General features: G+C 39.0%; 1 protein-coding gene across 4 annotated transcripts in view; it reads right to left on the reverse strand.

Moving 5' to 3' along the window:
* Positions 1-13571, reverse strand: part of AVL9 (AVL9 cell migration associated) — an 80182-nt gene that overhangs the window by 41498 nt on the left and 25113 nt on the right. For all 4 annotated transcript variants that reach the window (XM_064380471.1, XM_012461308.3, XM_012461310.3 and 1 more), the window contains exons 2-4: positions 7041-7161; positions 4690-4775; positions 901-972 (exon numbers count right to left, since the gene is read on the reverse strand). In XM_064380471.1, the coding sequence (XP_064236541.1) occupies positions 901-972; positions 4690-4775; positions 7041-7161 (279 nt within the window). The remainder of the gene's footprint in view (positions 1-900; positions 973-4689; positions 4776-7040; positions 7162-13571) is intronic.

Below are 13571 nucleotides of genomic sequence, written 5' to 3' on the forward strand. Positions count from 1 at the left end.
ATTACTGTAATTGTCCTTTGAAGAATGATTACTCAGGAAGCCTCTTAACATGTTGTACTTCAATATCTGGTACGCTTATGCTTCGGTCATCTGGTCCAGTATAAAAAAGCAATTCACTAATGTATATTTTTCAGGCTACTCTTCTCAAAGCTGTGTATAGGGATCAGATGAATAATCTATCAATTTTCTGACATTAGGGTCCTTTATAACAGCCATTCCTTTCCTAGGAGACTATTCTTGGCTTATATTTAAAATTATGGTCTTAGAAGAAATATTCTCATCCTCAAAATTTTATTTTGGATAAAATAAGATTTTGGCTGAGCATGGTGGCTCATGCTACAATCCCAGAACTTTGGAAGGCTGAGGCAGATGGATTGCTTGAGCTCAGGAGTTTGAGACCAGCCTAGGCAATGTGGTATAACCTCGTCTCTACCAAAAATAGAAAAAAAGTTAGCCAGGTATGGTAGTGCATGCCTGTGGTCCCAGCTACTCAGGAGGCTGAAGTGGGAGGATCCTTTGAGCCTGGAAAGCAGAGGTTGCAGTAAGCCAAGGTCATGCCACTGCACTCCAGCCTGGGCAACAGAGTGAGACCTTGTCTCAAAAGGAAAAAAAAAAAAGATTTTGATAAAACCAAAATGGATAAATGAAATGTATCAGCTACCTCATTTTGTTTACGTATCAACTTACTTTCCAATAGCTATAAGATCTCCCTTCTCTTACCGAGTCTTGCGTAGAGGCGCAAATGAAAACCGCTGAAAGGGAAAGAGAATGAGGAGATGCTAGGGCACAAATAATCTTAATATATCATTTAAATCTCTTCTTATTCTAATAGTGCCTTATCCTTAAAGAAAGATCTGCCATGAAGGTTTAACACAATGAATGAGTTACTTTTTCTCTTACCAGCTTGCTTAGAACACAGACACTTTTCTGAACAGTCTCTCTGGTGATATCTGCTTGCCTTACTTTCAATGCCTATTATAAACAAAGAGCAATTTATCAGAAATATTTCATAGCAATATTTAAAAAATATTTGTAATATAAAAATGGCAATTACATAGAAGAAATTTCTTGCATTTAGTTAAATTAAAAAATTTATTAAGACTCTCAGGAAATATTGGATGAATAAATGTCAGCTTGGGCCTATGTGACAGAATCTGTGGTAGGCAGTGGGAATGTAATAGCGAAGGGACAATCCTGAGTCTCAAGGAATTTATAATCTGATACAGAATACTATATGTATAAGTTACCAGGTCCAAATCAACCATTCAATGCAAATCAATCACTGTTGACTCTGGTTAAAAATGGGCAGTCCTTTCAGAGACCACTGTTTCTGGTGAGAAGGCGCTAGTTTAAGAGATGACAAAAAGCCAGAAGCAGTGGCTCACCCCCGTAATCTCAGTATTTTGGGCAGGCGGATCACCTGAGGCCAGGAGTTCGAGACCAGCCTGGCCAACATGGTGAAACTCCATCTCTACTAAAAATACAGAAATCAGCCAGGTGTGGTAGCGCAAGCCTGTAATCTCAGCTACTTGGGAGGCTGAGGCAGGAGAATTGCTTGAACCCAGGAGGCAGAGGTTGCAGTGAGCTGAGGTTGCGCCACTACACTCCCGCCTGGGTGACATAGTGAGACTGTCTCAAAAAAAAGATGACAACAACAGACAGCTTGTTCTCCAGAGATGAAAGAACTGTCAGCAGTTTTGTTAAGTTAGCTGTTCCATGTTGCCTGGAAACTTGTATTGGCGCCCAGTGCCAAACACAAGCACATAGCTCATTAATTGTGAGGATGACTATGTGAGATTTCTACAGTCCTCTGCTAGTAGAGAGTGAGTCCTGATTTGATCAACCTCAGGTAAGGCTGTGAAGGAAGGAAGAAAGACTTTTCCTCTAGTATACTGCCTGATACCTTCTTGGATCTGTCCTGAGGACCAAGGGGCCCCTGTGTTTTCAACTGATGACTGATGAACAGACTTTAAATTAGCTGTGGAGCAGAATCCTTCCTCCTGATTGGATTCATCCACTGTTTCACCTTCATTCAGAGGAAGTTAAAGTCTTTCTCCTAGGCTTGAGGTCCCTCCAATAACTGATTTATCTGTCTGGTTCTATTGCCTATTATCTATTGAGAAGGACAGCAATCATTGGAAAAATGGGCAACTCTAATGTACTCTGGAGTGGGTCAGAACCAGGGAGTGGGGAGACAGGCAGTATTTAAAGGCTATGCAGAGCATAAGGGCTGTTAAAACAACACTGAGGGATAAGACCCACTTGGGAGAAATAATTTTACTAGTGCTTACATGACCTATGGGTAATAAAAGGTATTAAAAGGAACAGATTTCTAAGAACAGGCAGCAGTTCAATTCATCTAATATATAAGTATGTAAAGGTAATAGTATAACAGTGAAATAGCAAAAGAACATAACTCCATTTTTTAGGCAGCCTTTCCCCATTCCTGCAAATAGGCAAGGATAATTTTAGAGCACAAATATGCCAAAATGGCAATCGTGTAGGTTTTAAAACTCTGGGATTTAAAAAGTGTGTAAACAACTATGTTTTGTTAAAGATTTATAGAAGCATTGTGGCCTGACCAATGACAAAGAAGCACCCAACCTCCTCTGGCCCTCATTGGTACCCAGATGTCTGTGTTTCACCTCTTGATACCAAAACCCTCCTCTTCTCCATAGCCCTCTCCCATAAAAATCCTCCAGCCAGCCTGCAAAATTTCAGATACTACTTTAGAATGCTAGTTCACCATCTAGCTGGCTTTCCAAATAAATCTGCTTTTCCTCCCAGCAACTCTATTCTCTCATCTTTTAAGCGGCGTGCAGCCAAACCTGGGTGCGGTTACAATAGTATATGAAAACATCAACTGCTCAAAGCTGCCAGGCTAACTCTTATTCTCAGGTTTCTTTTATATCTATTTTATTTTCTCAGCTTCATTCAGTTAAAATTGACTATAGTTGAATATACTTAAGGTGTATGTTATTATTTTATATACTATCGTTAGCTTTAGATTCAGTTATTCATGACATAACACAGGTTTCCCAGGTTCCTGGCCCTGTGTTTAGAGGGTTATTTCATGGTAGTTAACTACTTTGGGTATCCTGGAATTTACACCTGTAGTTTACGTTAAGTGGGTCAGGGGAAAAATACACAGAGCAAATGTGGTAGAATATTAACAATTGTTGAGTCAAGGTGTTGGATATACAGGTATTCAATGTACTATGTTTTTAATTTATCTGCATGTTGGAAATTTCCATCATAACAAGGTAGAAAAAGATTTACTAATTATTCGCCCGAAGAAGCTTTTAAAACTTTTAATTATCGAGGCTCAAATCCCATAGATTTTGATTCAGTCACTAGGAGGAAAGGCTAAGCACAGATTAAAAAAAAAAAGTCTCTAGGTAATACTGATTAAAAAATCATTGTTTTAGAGCAGTGGTTCTCAATCTTGACTATGCAGAAGAATCAGTTGGGGAGCTTTTAAAACATTCCCACCTCCCATGTCCAGATCATTAAATCAGAATCTTTTGGGTTGGGGGCAGACCCAGTCATCTTAGCTTTTAAAGCTGTCCAGATGATTGCAATGTGCAGCTGAGATTGAGAACCACTCACTACTTTAGAGTATTAATGACCTTTAGAGAGGAAAGAGTTTTACACTCATCCAGATTATCTCTACCACAAAAAAACAGTCCCACAAATAAGCAAATCATGAAAGGTGGGGTCACCATCTTGGCTTATTTGAATTTATTAATTAGAGCTATTATAGTAAGTCAGGCATTAAGCTAGCAGGTAGTTTAAAAATAATCAAGGCTGGGTGTGGTGGCTCGCGTCTGTAATACCAGCACTCTGGGAGGCTGAGGTGGGCAGATCACTTGAGCTCAGGAGTTCAAGACCAGCCTGAGCAACATGAAGAAACCTGGTCTCTATAAAAAATACAAAAACTAGCTGGGCATGGCGGCATGTGCCTGTATCCCAGCTACTTGGAAATCTGAGCTTGGAGGACAGCTTGAGCTTGAGGTAAAGACTGCAGTGAGCTGAGATCTTGCTACTGCACTCCAGCCTGGGCAACAGAGTGAGACTCTTCCTCAAAAAAAAAAAAAAAAATCTTAGAATTAAAACAACTTATGAGTAGTTGGGAGTCCCTGTAAGCACACCCTACTACTTCTGAAATGCTGCTTAAAAAAAAAGTCAGGCACAGTGGTGCACACCTGCAGTCCCAGTTATTCAGCAGGCTGAGGCAGGAGGATCTCTTGAGCATAGGAGTTCAAAACTAGCCTGGGCAAAATAGCAAGACTCTGTCTTTAAAAATAAAAAAACCAAAAAACATACAAACACTATCACTCCATTTTTCTAAGTTATATGCCAAACACTAGAAACAGAAAATTCACAGACGTCTTGAAATGTAAATAAATACAGTATTTCAAAGACACATGGATAATTTAGGTATCACTATCTAAAAACAATGTACAAAATATTATGATACAAATATAAGCATAGCCACCAATGTCAACTTACTAAAATATTTCTGTGAATAAATTGGTACTATTGAAAAAACAACTACAAATTGTATACAAACATCTAAAACAATATTATAGGCACCACTGACTGAAAAATAAAGACTGTGTTTCTCTAAGTGTCCAACATCTAAGAAAGGACTATGGAGTTTTTTGTTTTCGCCATTAACTATCATACCTTGGCTTCAATTTGTCGATAGCAAGAGATACCATATACTGTGGCTCCATTTCCATTTCTGGGTGGCAAGTGAAAAAACACAGTATCTAAGAGATACATAGAAAAATGTAAATACTAAGGTGAACTACCCTTATCAAGTAATAAAATATGAAGTTATCATAATGCAGTCATTAACATGAAAATTATAAACAAGAAATCCAAGTCATACTTATTTCTAGAACCACAAACACTGGTTTTCTAGAATTTCTTTCATTGTCTTATTGTAAATACTCATCACAAAAAGCCCAAGAGGCTGAATTGTAACAGGTCAAACTGAGACTACAATTACAGAAAATAGTTAATTTTTAGGGAATTGTTCTAGATTAAGAGAAAGTAGATAGTCATAAAAGCCAACAGCAGGCTGGGTGCAGTGGCTCACGCCTGTAATTCCAGCACTTTGGAAGGCTGAGGTGGGCCGATCACCTGAGGTCGAGAGTTCAAGACTAGCCTGACCAATATGAAGAACCCCATCTCTTCTAAAAATACAAAATTAGCCAGGCATGGTGGCACATGCCTGTAACCCCAGCTACCTGGGAGGCTGAGGCAGAAGAATTGCTTGAACCCAGGAGGCGGAGCTTGTGGTGAGCCGAGATTGAGCCACTGCACTCCAGCTTGGGCAACAAGAGTCAAATTCTGTTTCAAAAAAAAAAAAAAAGCCAACAGCAACACATGAAACTTGAATGAATCCGAGAAATTTGAGGGACAACTGAGAAAATTTAAATATAGATTGGACATTAGATAGTATTATGAAACTACTGTTAAATCTCTTAGCTGTGGTAAGGGTACTGGATGTTACACTGGGGAACAATCTCATTCTCAGATCTTAAGTATTTAGAGAAAAAGTGTCACAATGTTTGCAACTACCTTTCAGATACTACATACAAAATTATTCACATACACAAATATAAAGAAAATTTGTAGAACATTCACTATAATCTTTTTTTTTTTTGAGATGGAGTCTCACAGTCACCTGGGGTGGAGTGCAATGGTGATCTTGGCTCACTGCAACCTCCACCTCCTGGGTTCATATGATTCTCCTGCCTCAGCCTCCCGAGGAGCTGGGATTACAGGTGCATACCACCATACCTGGCTAATTTTTTGTAATTTTAGTAGAGAAGGGGTTTCACTATGTTGGCCAGACTGATCTCGATCTCCTGACCTCGTGATCCGCCCGCCTCAGCCTCCCAAAGTGCTGCGATTACAAGAGTGAGCCACCACACCTGGCCAACATTCACTATAATCTTAATTCACATGTTTGCAGCAGTCCTTTTGCTGGGCATGGTGGCACATCCCAGCTACTGGGGAGCTGGGGGAGGAGAACTGCTTGAGCTCAGGAGTTTGAGACCAGCCTGGGCAACCCAGTGAGATTTTGTCTCCAAAAAAGAAAAGAAAAGCAACAACAACAAAAAGATTTTTGTAGAGCATCAAATACCATAGTAAAACACAGTCCTTCATTAAGTCAGGCAAAGTACTCATTTATAGGGTGGCAGGAGATTCGGTAAGAACTTCATAGTCCTGCTTTCTTTGACGGTGTTAACATGCTCTGCATGCAAGCAAGCAACCTTGCAAGCAAAGTACTTGTGACAGCGACACAAAAACAATCTCAGCTGTTTCTAGGTGGGCCCTGGAGTACTAACCTAGTACTGCAAGTATGCAGCTAGAGTCCCAGGCAATGTGCTGGTAAGCCCCTGGTTTGCCTCTTAGAAGTCTGAAGTGTAGATGTAGGAGGAACTGCTCCCAGTAGTGGCTGTCCTCCTCTGGCTAATCACTTGGTAGAAGGCTGGCCAAGGTTCACCAGCCAAGGACAGTATAAGCCTGGCACTCCTTTAGAGGTGCTCTAGTGAATGACTAGTCATCTCTAAACAAGCATGTAAATATTTTATAAATAGCTGTAATAGGCTGAAGGGCTTTAATTTCTCAAAGTATTTAGAACCTAAGATATCTTGGCAAATTTTTTTTTTTTTTTTTTTTTTTTTTGAGACGGAGTTTCGCTCGTTACCCAGGCTGGAGTGCAATGGCGCGATCTCGGCTCACCGCAACCTCCGCCTCCTGGGTTCAGGCAATTCTCCTGCCTCAGCCTCCTGAGTAGCTGGGATTACAGGCACGCGCCACCGTGCCCAGCTAATTTTTTTGTATTAGTAGAGACGGGGTTTCACCATGTTGACCAGGATGGTCTCGATCTCTTGACCTCGTGATCCACCCGCCTCGGCCTCCCAAAGTGCTGGGATTACAGGCTTGAGCCACCGCGCCCGGCCATCTTGGCAAATTTTTTAAAAAATGGCACCTAACTGCTTCACTGTCTTGTTACATACCTTCCTGGTAGTTGTGTGCACCATCTGGTAAGGCAAGGAAGGGCAAATACTTCCATTCTTCAGGTAAAGTGTGGCTGTCATGTCCATCTCCTGGAATCAGGGGCGGGTAAGAGAATTCAACCTAAAATAGTAAAGAATATTAGCCAAAAGGTGGTTGATCAAAGAAGCATTTTATTCTGACAGGTAAAAATGTTTTTAAACTCTGAATGACAGAAACAGGGATAAGCCACACTGTATAATGTTATTTGATACCACCAGCAAACCTATGGCATAGAAGAGGAAAAAGAAAAAAGCAGTAAAAGGAGGAAAAGTTTATAAACCTTTCTCCACTTTCTGATTTAATGGCTGTCAAACTTTAATGTGCATAAAAGGTAGTAGGGCTGGTGATTGCATTACAGATTGAGATTTGGCAGTTGTCATCAAACAGACGATAATTGAAGCCATAGGGCCCCGAGGAAAACCAACAGTAGAGGTCCAAAAGAGGAGCCTCCAAGTTGAGCCAAGAATCAATTTTAGAACCATTCTTTAATGTGAAAAAATATGATGACTCATCTTTCCACATTTCAATGAAATCAAGCTGCCGCTTGAATCACAGGAGATCCAACCGTAAAAGGGCTTTAAAAATGATTATTAAAAATTTTTTTTGGTCCACTGAATTTAAGATTCGTGATTATTTCTAACAGGTGATCCAATTCCATATTTAAAATGTTTAAAAATACAAAAAAAAAAAAAAAAGGACTGTAGAGTAAAAAGATTGCCTCTCACCCTTGATATCACCACCCCAGCTACCCAGTCCCTGCTCCCATCTCCAGAAGCAATCAATGTTTTGCATTTAGAAAAACTCTTTAAAGGTTTAGATTAAGGAGTGAAACTTTTCTTTCAGAGCTCAATAATTTAAAATCAACTGAAAAATTGGCTGGGCATGGCGGCTCATGCCTGAATTTCCAGCACTTTGGGAAGCCGAGGTGAGCGGATCACCTGAGGCCAGGGGTTCAAGACCAGCCTGGCCAACATGGTGAAATGCCATGTCTACTAAAAATACAAAAATAGCCGGGAGCGGTGGCTCAAGCCTGTAATCCCAGCACTTTGGGAGGCCGAGGCGGGTGGATCACGAGGTCAAGAGATCGAGACCATCCTGGTCAACATGGTGAAACCCCGTCTCTACTAATACAAAAAATTAGCTGGGCACGGTGGCGTGTGCCTGTAATACCAGCTACTCAGGAGGCTGAGGCAGGAGAATTGCCTGAACCCAGGAGGCGGAGGTTGCGGTGAGCCGAGATCGCGCCATTGCACTCCAGCCTGGGTATCAAGAGCGAAACTCCGTCTCAAAAAAAAAAAAAAAAAAAAAAAAAAAAAAAAAATACAAAAATTAGCCAGGTGTGGTGGCATAAGCCTGTTATCCCAGCTACTTGTGAGGCTGAGACAGGAGAATCGCTTGAATCCGGGAGGCAGAGGTTGCAGTAAGCCGACATTGCGCCACTGCACTCCAGGCTGGGCAAGAAGAGTGAGACTCAGTCTCAAAAATAAATAAATAAATAAATGAAGGTGGGGCATAAATAATCCCCAATTACATTTCTCTATATCTTCTCTATACATTTATCATACAGGTTTTATCCTAGTTTGCTTTGTTGGACAATTTTCTAAAAGTGTGAGGGAAGGCAGGATACGACAATGAGGTAAGATAGACACACACTCAAAACTGATGTTATGACGTTGGCAATTTTAGAGCTAAAAACATCACCGATTCAGAATTATTTTTTAACACCAAAAATAAAAGAAAAATGATCATATTTTATGTAATCAATACCAAAGTTCCATATATAGTATTTATCATGAGGAGGTCTGGTAATTATCACTAAACAATCTCTTTGAAAACCATTAAATTCTGATGTATATTTATTTAAAATAAATTTTGTATGGGATAAACGTGGTTTTAAATAAACGTAAGCATTATGTACCCCAATTCTCATGATGCATCATGAAATATATTTCTCTTTTGGGTCCAAAAAGTTTAATATAGAAAATTCTAATAAAAGTAGTACGACAATGCTTAATCTCATTTTAAATTATGGAAATGCAATTTGAATTAATATAATTTTTACACATCTATTAAAAAACATTAAAAAGACTGAATATTTTGACAAGAGAGTAGAGAAATAGGTTTGGCTGTGGGAATGTGCAGTACACTGGTACAACAGTTTGGAGGGCAACTTGGCTGTATTATCACCACATTTACCCTTTATTAAAATAACACAATGGGAGGCCCTTAGACTGAGGTGGCTGTAAGGCTCAGGGTTCTACTTAAGCAACCAAAACTGAATTTAAAAGATCACCAAGCTTAGCTCAGCCAATCACAGGCAGCCAACTGGGCATTAGTTACATTTTCTTGAACTTCTCACAGGCATGGTCCAAATAAGCCAACTGCTCAAACTTTAATCAAATAATTTATTTGCTCTACTTCTACATTCACCCTATAAAGGCCTTGCCCTCAGGCTCCTTCAGTAGAGCCTCAACCACTTCTGGTTTAGAGCTGCTTGACTCATGAAGCACTGTCTGCTCACATAAACTCTTAAAATCTTAATGTGCCAACATTTATCTTTTACCACCTTTGACTGAGCAATTTCAGTTTTAGAAATTTATCCCACAGATACTCTTATATATTCACATATACAAAAATGTTCACAGCAGTTTATTTCAGCATAAAAGGGAAACCTAAATATTCATCACATGAGGGGTTAGGTAAGTTTTACATCAGTTTTGTCCAGTTGTTAAAAAGAATGTCAGATTCATATATACTGATAAAGCAAGACAGCCACAATATCCTGTGTGGTAGGCGACATGATGGCCTTCCAAAGATGTCCATATCCTAGTCCCTGGACTCTGTCAATTTGTTACCTTACTTGGCAAAAGGGACTTTGCAGATATGATTAAGGATCTTGAGCTAGGGATTATCCAGGTGGGTCAAGTGTAATCACAGAGCACTTAGAGGCGGAAGAATCAGTGAAAGAGATATTTGAAGATGCTATGCTATGGCTTTAAAGAGAGAAGGGCCACAAAACAAGAAATGCAGGAGACCTTCAGGACGTGGAAACAGCAAGAAAATCAAGTCTCTTCTGGAGCTTCCAGAAGAAATGGAGCCCAGCCAACACCTTGATTTTAGCCCAGTGAAACCCATTTTGGAATTCTGACCTCAGAACTTGAATTAATTTGTGTAGTTTTAAGGCATTACATTTGTGGTAATTTTTCAGCAGCAAGAGAAAACTAATACATACTGTTAAATTTTAAAAGTAAGTAGAATATCAGTAAACAGTGTGAGAGGCATCCTAACCAGAGTGACTCAATCTTGAATAAAGGCTGGATAAAACCAAACCTGCTGCGTTATGTTCCCAGGGGGCTGAGCACTCTTGGTTGTAAGATATTTATGCTTGAGGGAACAAGTCAATAATGTTCACTAACTAAAGACCCAGGACTACTGGAAATGTCCCAGTACTTTAAGAACAAAAAGCATTCTAAGAACAGGTTTTGCTTTAAAAATAATAGTACACTCATAAATTCTTGCTAAAATCAATAGTAACATAAGAAAGTAAGAATACTAACAGCCTGTCACAAGCTGATCACAAGCCTCTGTAATGAAGTACACTTCTCTTAATAACCAATATTAGCATTATATTTGAAATGGGTGTGCCCTCCTATTGCTCTTTGAGGATGCCCTACTCTGTAATAAACTATTTTAACTTCGCTCTACTCTGTGACTTGCCCTGAATTCTTTCCTGCATGACAGCCAAGAACCTGCTCTTGGGGTCTGGAACAAAACTCCTTGTCTGGTGACAGTAGTATAATTCTATATACACTGAGATTCTGTTTGTGCAAAAAAATACTTTCTGTAAATGGATTTAAAAAATATGCTTGAAAAGATACTTGAAAAACTATATATACTGCTAGCAGAGAACTCTGGAGAGGAGAATGAGGTTGGGGATTGAAGATAAGCAAATATTCCTGCTACTTTAAAAAAGTCTCCACCTTTTTGTTTTGAAATTTTCAAACTTACAGAAAGTTGAAAGAATATGAACAATCTAACAAACCTTCATCTTTATTTACCAATTGCTTTGCTTCTTTTTAGCCATACTTGTTTTATCTATGTTGTATGTGTACACAAAAACACAATTTTCTAAATAATTTAACAGCAAGTGGAGGATACTACCTCTACTTTTAATTATTTTTACATGAATATGTATTGCTTTTAGGATTAAAAAAATAAATAAAAAAGACAATTACAAGCAGTTCTTAACTTCTGAAGGAAATCTTATTTCCGTAACTATAATCTTGGAGTTAAGGGCAGGTGGAGAAATCTTTTTTTCTGAAGATTTAGTTAACAGGTTGCCATTGGCCAGAAGTTTAATTAACATCTGAAGCTATACTATGCTTAAAATATTCTCCAAATTCCCAACTCTACTGAAGGAAGATCAGTTTTAGATGGTTCTAGCTGAAACTGAAGATGCAGTTGACTCAAAACTATTATAAATAGAAGTGTGGATACTACATGTATTCCAAGAATTCCATAGGTAAAATTAAGGCTGTTCTAGCCTGACTTGGGTCCAGAGTATTTATAACATTGTTTCATTGGGAAAGTGTTCAGAATTTCAAACAGCCAACTTTTAGAACACAACTCTTTCATAAATTGTAGACTGCCTGTACTGTGTTGGCAGCTTTGTATAATTCTCTTCTCCTGCTGGTAGATTTGTTACCAACAAATACATCCATTTGGAAACTGCTGAAATTGCTAATCAAGTTCAAAACTGTTTATAAAAACTCCTTTCTCTCTCTATATATGTATGTATACACATATACACAACAATTTTAATGGCTACATATTATTTTATCATTTTAATACCAATCCTCTTGTTGAGTTTTTCTAGTTTTTAAAAACATTATAATAATGCAAACTGTTCAGAATATTCAAATGTGAAATAATAAAAATACATATCTGGTCTTTGTCCATCATTCCTAGAATAAAACTCCTAATATCCTTGGAATTTCCTGAGTAATAGGAGCATCTTTTGTTATTCATCATAAGCCCCAATCAATCATACTTGAGTTTATGCTAAGGTGACTCTAGTGGTAAGAGGACCTAGATAGCTTCAGGTCAGGGGCTGGTAACCAGAAAGACCAAGCCTTGATTAAAAGGATGGAACTTTCAGCCCTACCCCTTGACCTCCTGGGAACGGTGCTAGAGATTGAGTTCTATCACCAATGGCCAATGATTTAGTCTATCATGCCTATGTAATGAAACCTCCATAAAAACCTTACTAAACTTACTAAACAATGGGATTCAGTAAGTTCCTGAGTTCTTGAACACATCAAAGTGCTGGGAGGGCAGCATGCTGAAGAGGGCATGGAAGCTCCCTGCCTCTCCAACCCACACCTTGCCTTATTCATCTCTTCCATCTGGATGTTCCTGAATTGTGTCCTTTAATCATAAACCAGTAAATGCAAGCAGAGAGTTTTCCTGAGTTTTGTGAGTCATTCTGGCAAATTATCAAACATCAGAGAAGGTTATAGGAAGCCTCAAATTGGTAACAAAGTCAGAGGTGGGGGTAGTCTGGGGACCCAGGATTTGTGATTGGTGCCTGAAGTGAGGGCAGTTTTGTGGGATTGAGTGAGCCCTTAAAGAGTTTGATGTTAACTGAGTAGTTACTGTCACAATATGACTGAATTGTAGGATGTCCAGTTGCTGAGAATCTCTAAGAATCAGAGATTAAGCATGAAAAACAAAGCTATTTCCAAATTGATGGTATATTTAAATCTTAAATTGTATATTTTTCATATTTTAAACACTGGCTGAATACTGTATATGTCCCCTTTCTATATATCCAAATTAATCCACACAGACACAAAATTTCATGGCACAGAGGCTAAAGAGGAATTCTCTTGGAAGTTAACGTGAGACTCCTAAATATTCTGTTGAATCAAGACAATTTAAATAGTAATGCCAATTAAACTAACCAGCACTATAGAAAGTGAAGTTAAGTGTAGCAGGCTGCCTCACTGCACAGCTCCAGGGGGAACCACAGACATTGTCATTTACACGAATGGCTCTCCCTGGAATTATGTTGTGAAGTACATATAACTGTACATGGCAGCCCTAAGTATATGTGAAAAACCACAGACAAAAACCAATGTTAAGTACCCAGATAAATTAGTTCTCACACTGCTACGAAGAAATACCTGAGACTGGGCAATTTATAAAGTAAAGAGGTTTAATTAATTCACAGTTCTGTATTGCTGGGGAGGAAACCTCAAGAAACTTATAATCATGGCAGAAGGCAAAGGAGAAGCAGGCACCTTCTTCACAGGGCAGCAGGATGGAGTGAGTGCAAGCAGGAGAAATGCCAGATGTTTATAAAACCAACAGATCTCATGAGATTCATTCACTATCACAAGAACAGTATGGGGGACCAACCTCCATGATCCAATTACCTCCTCCTGGTCCCGCCCTTGACACGTGGGGATTATGGGGAATATAATTCAAAA

This window comes from Aotus nancymaae, unplaced genomic scaffold, assembly GCF_030222135.1.
Source record: "Aotus nancymaae isolate 86718 unplaced genomic scaffold, 86718_ANA_hifiasm-v0.15.2.pri h1tg000025l, whole genome shotgun sequence".
NCBI lineage: Eukaryota > Metazoa > Chordata > Mammalia > Primates > Aotidae > Aotus > Aotus nancymaae.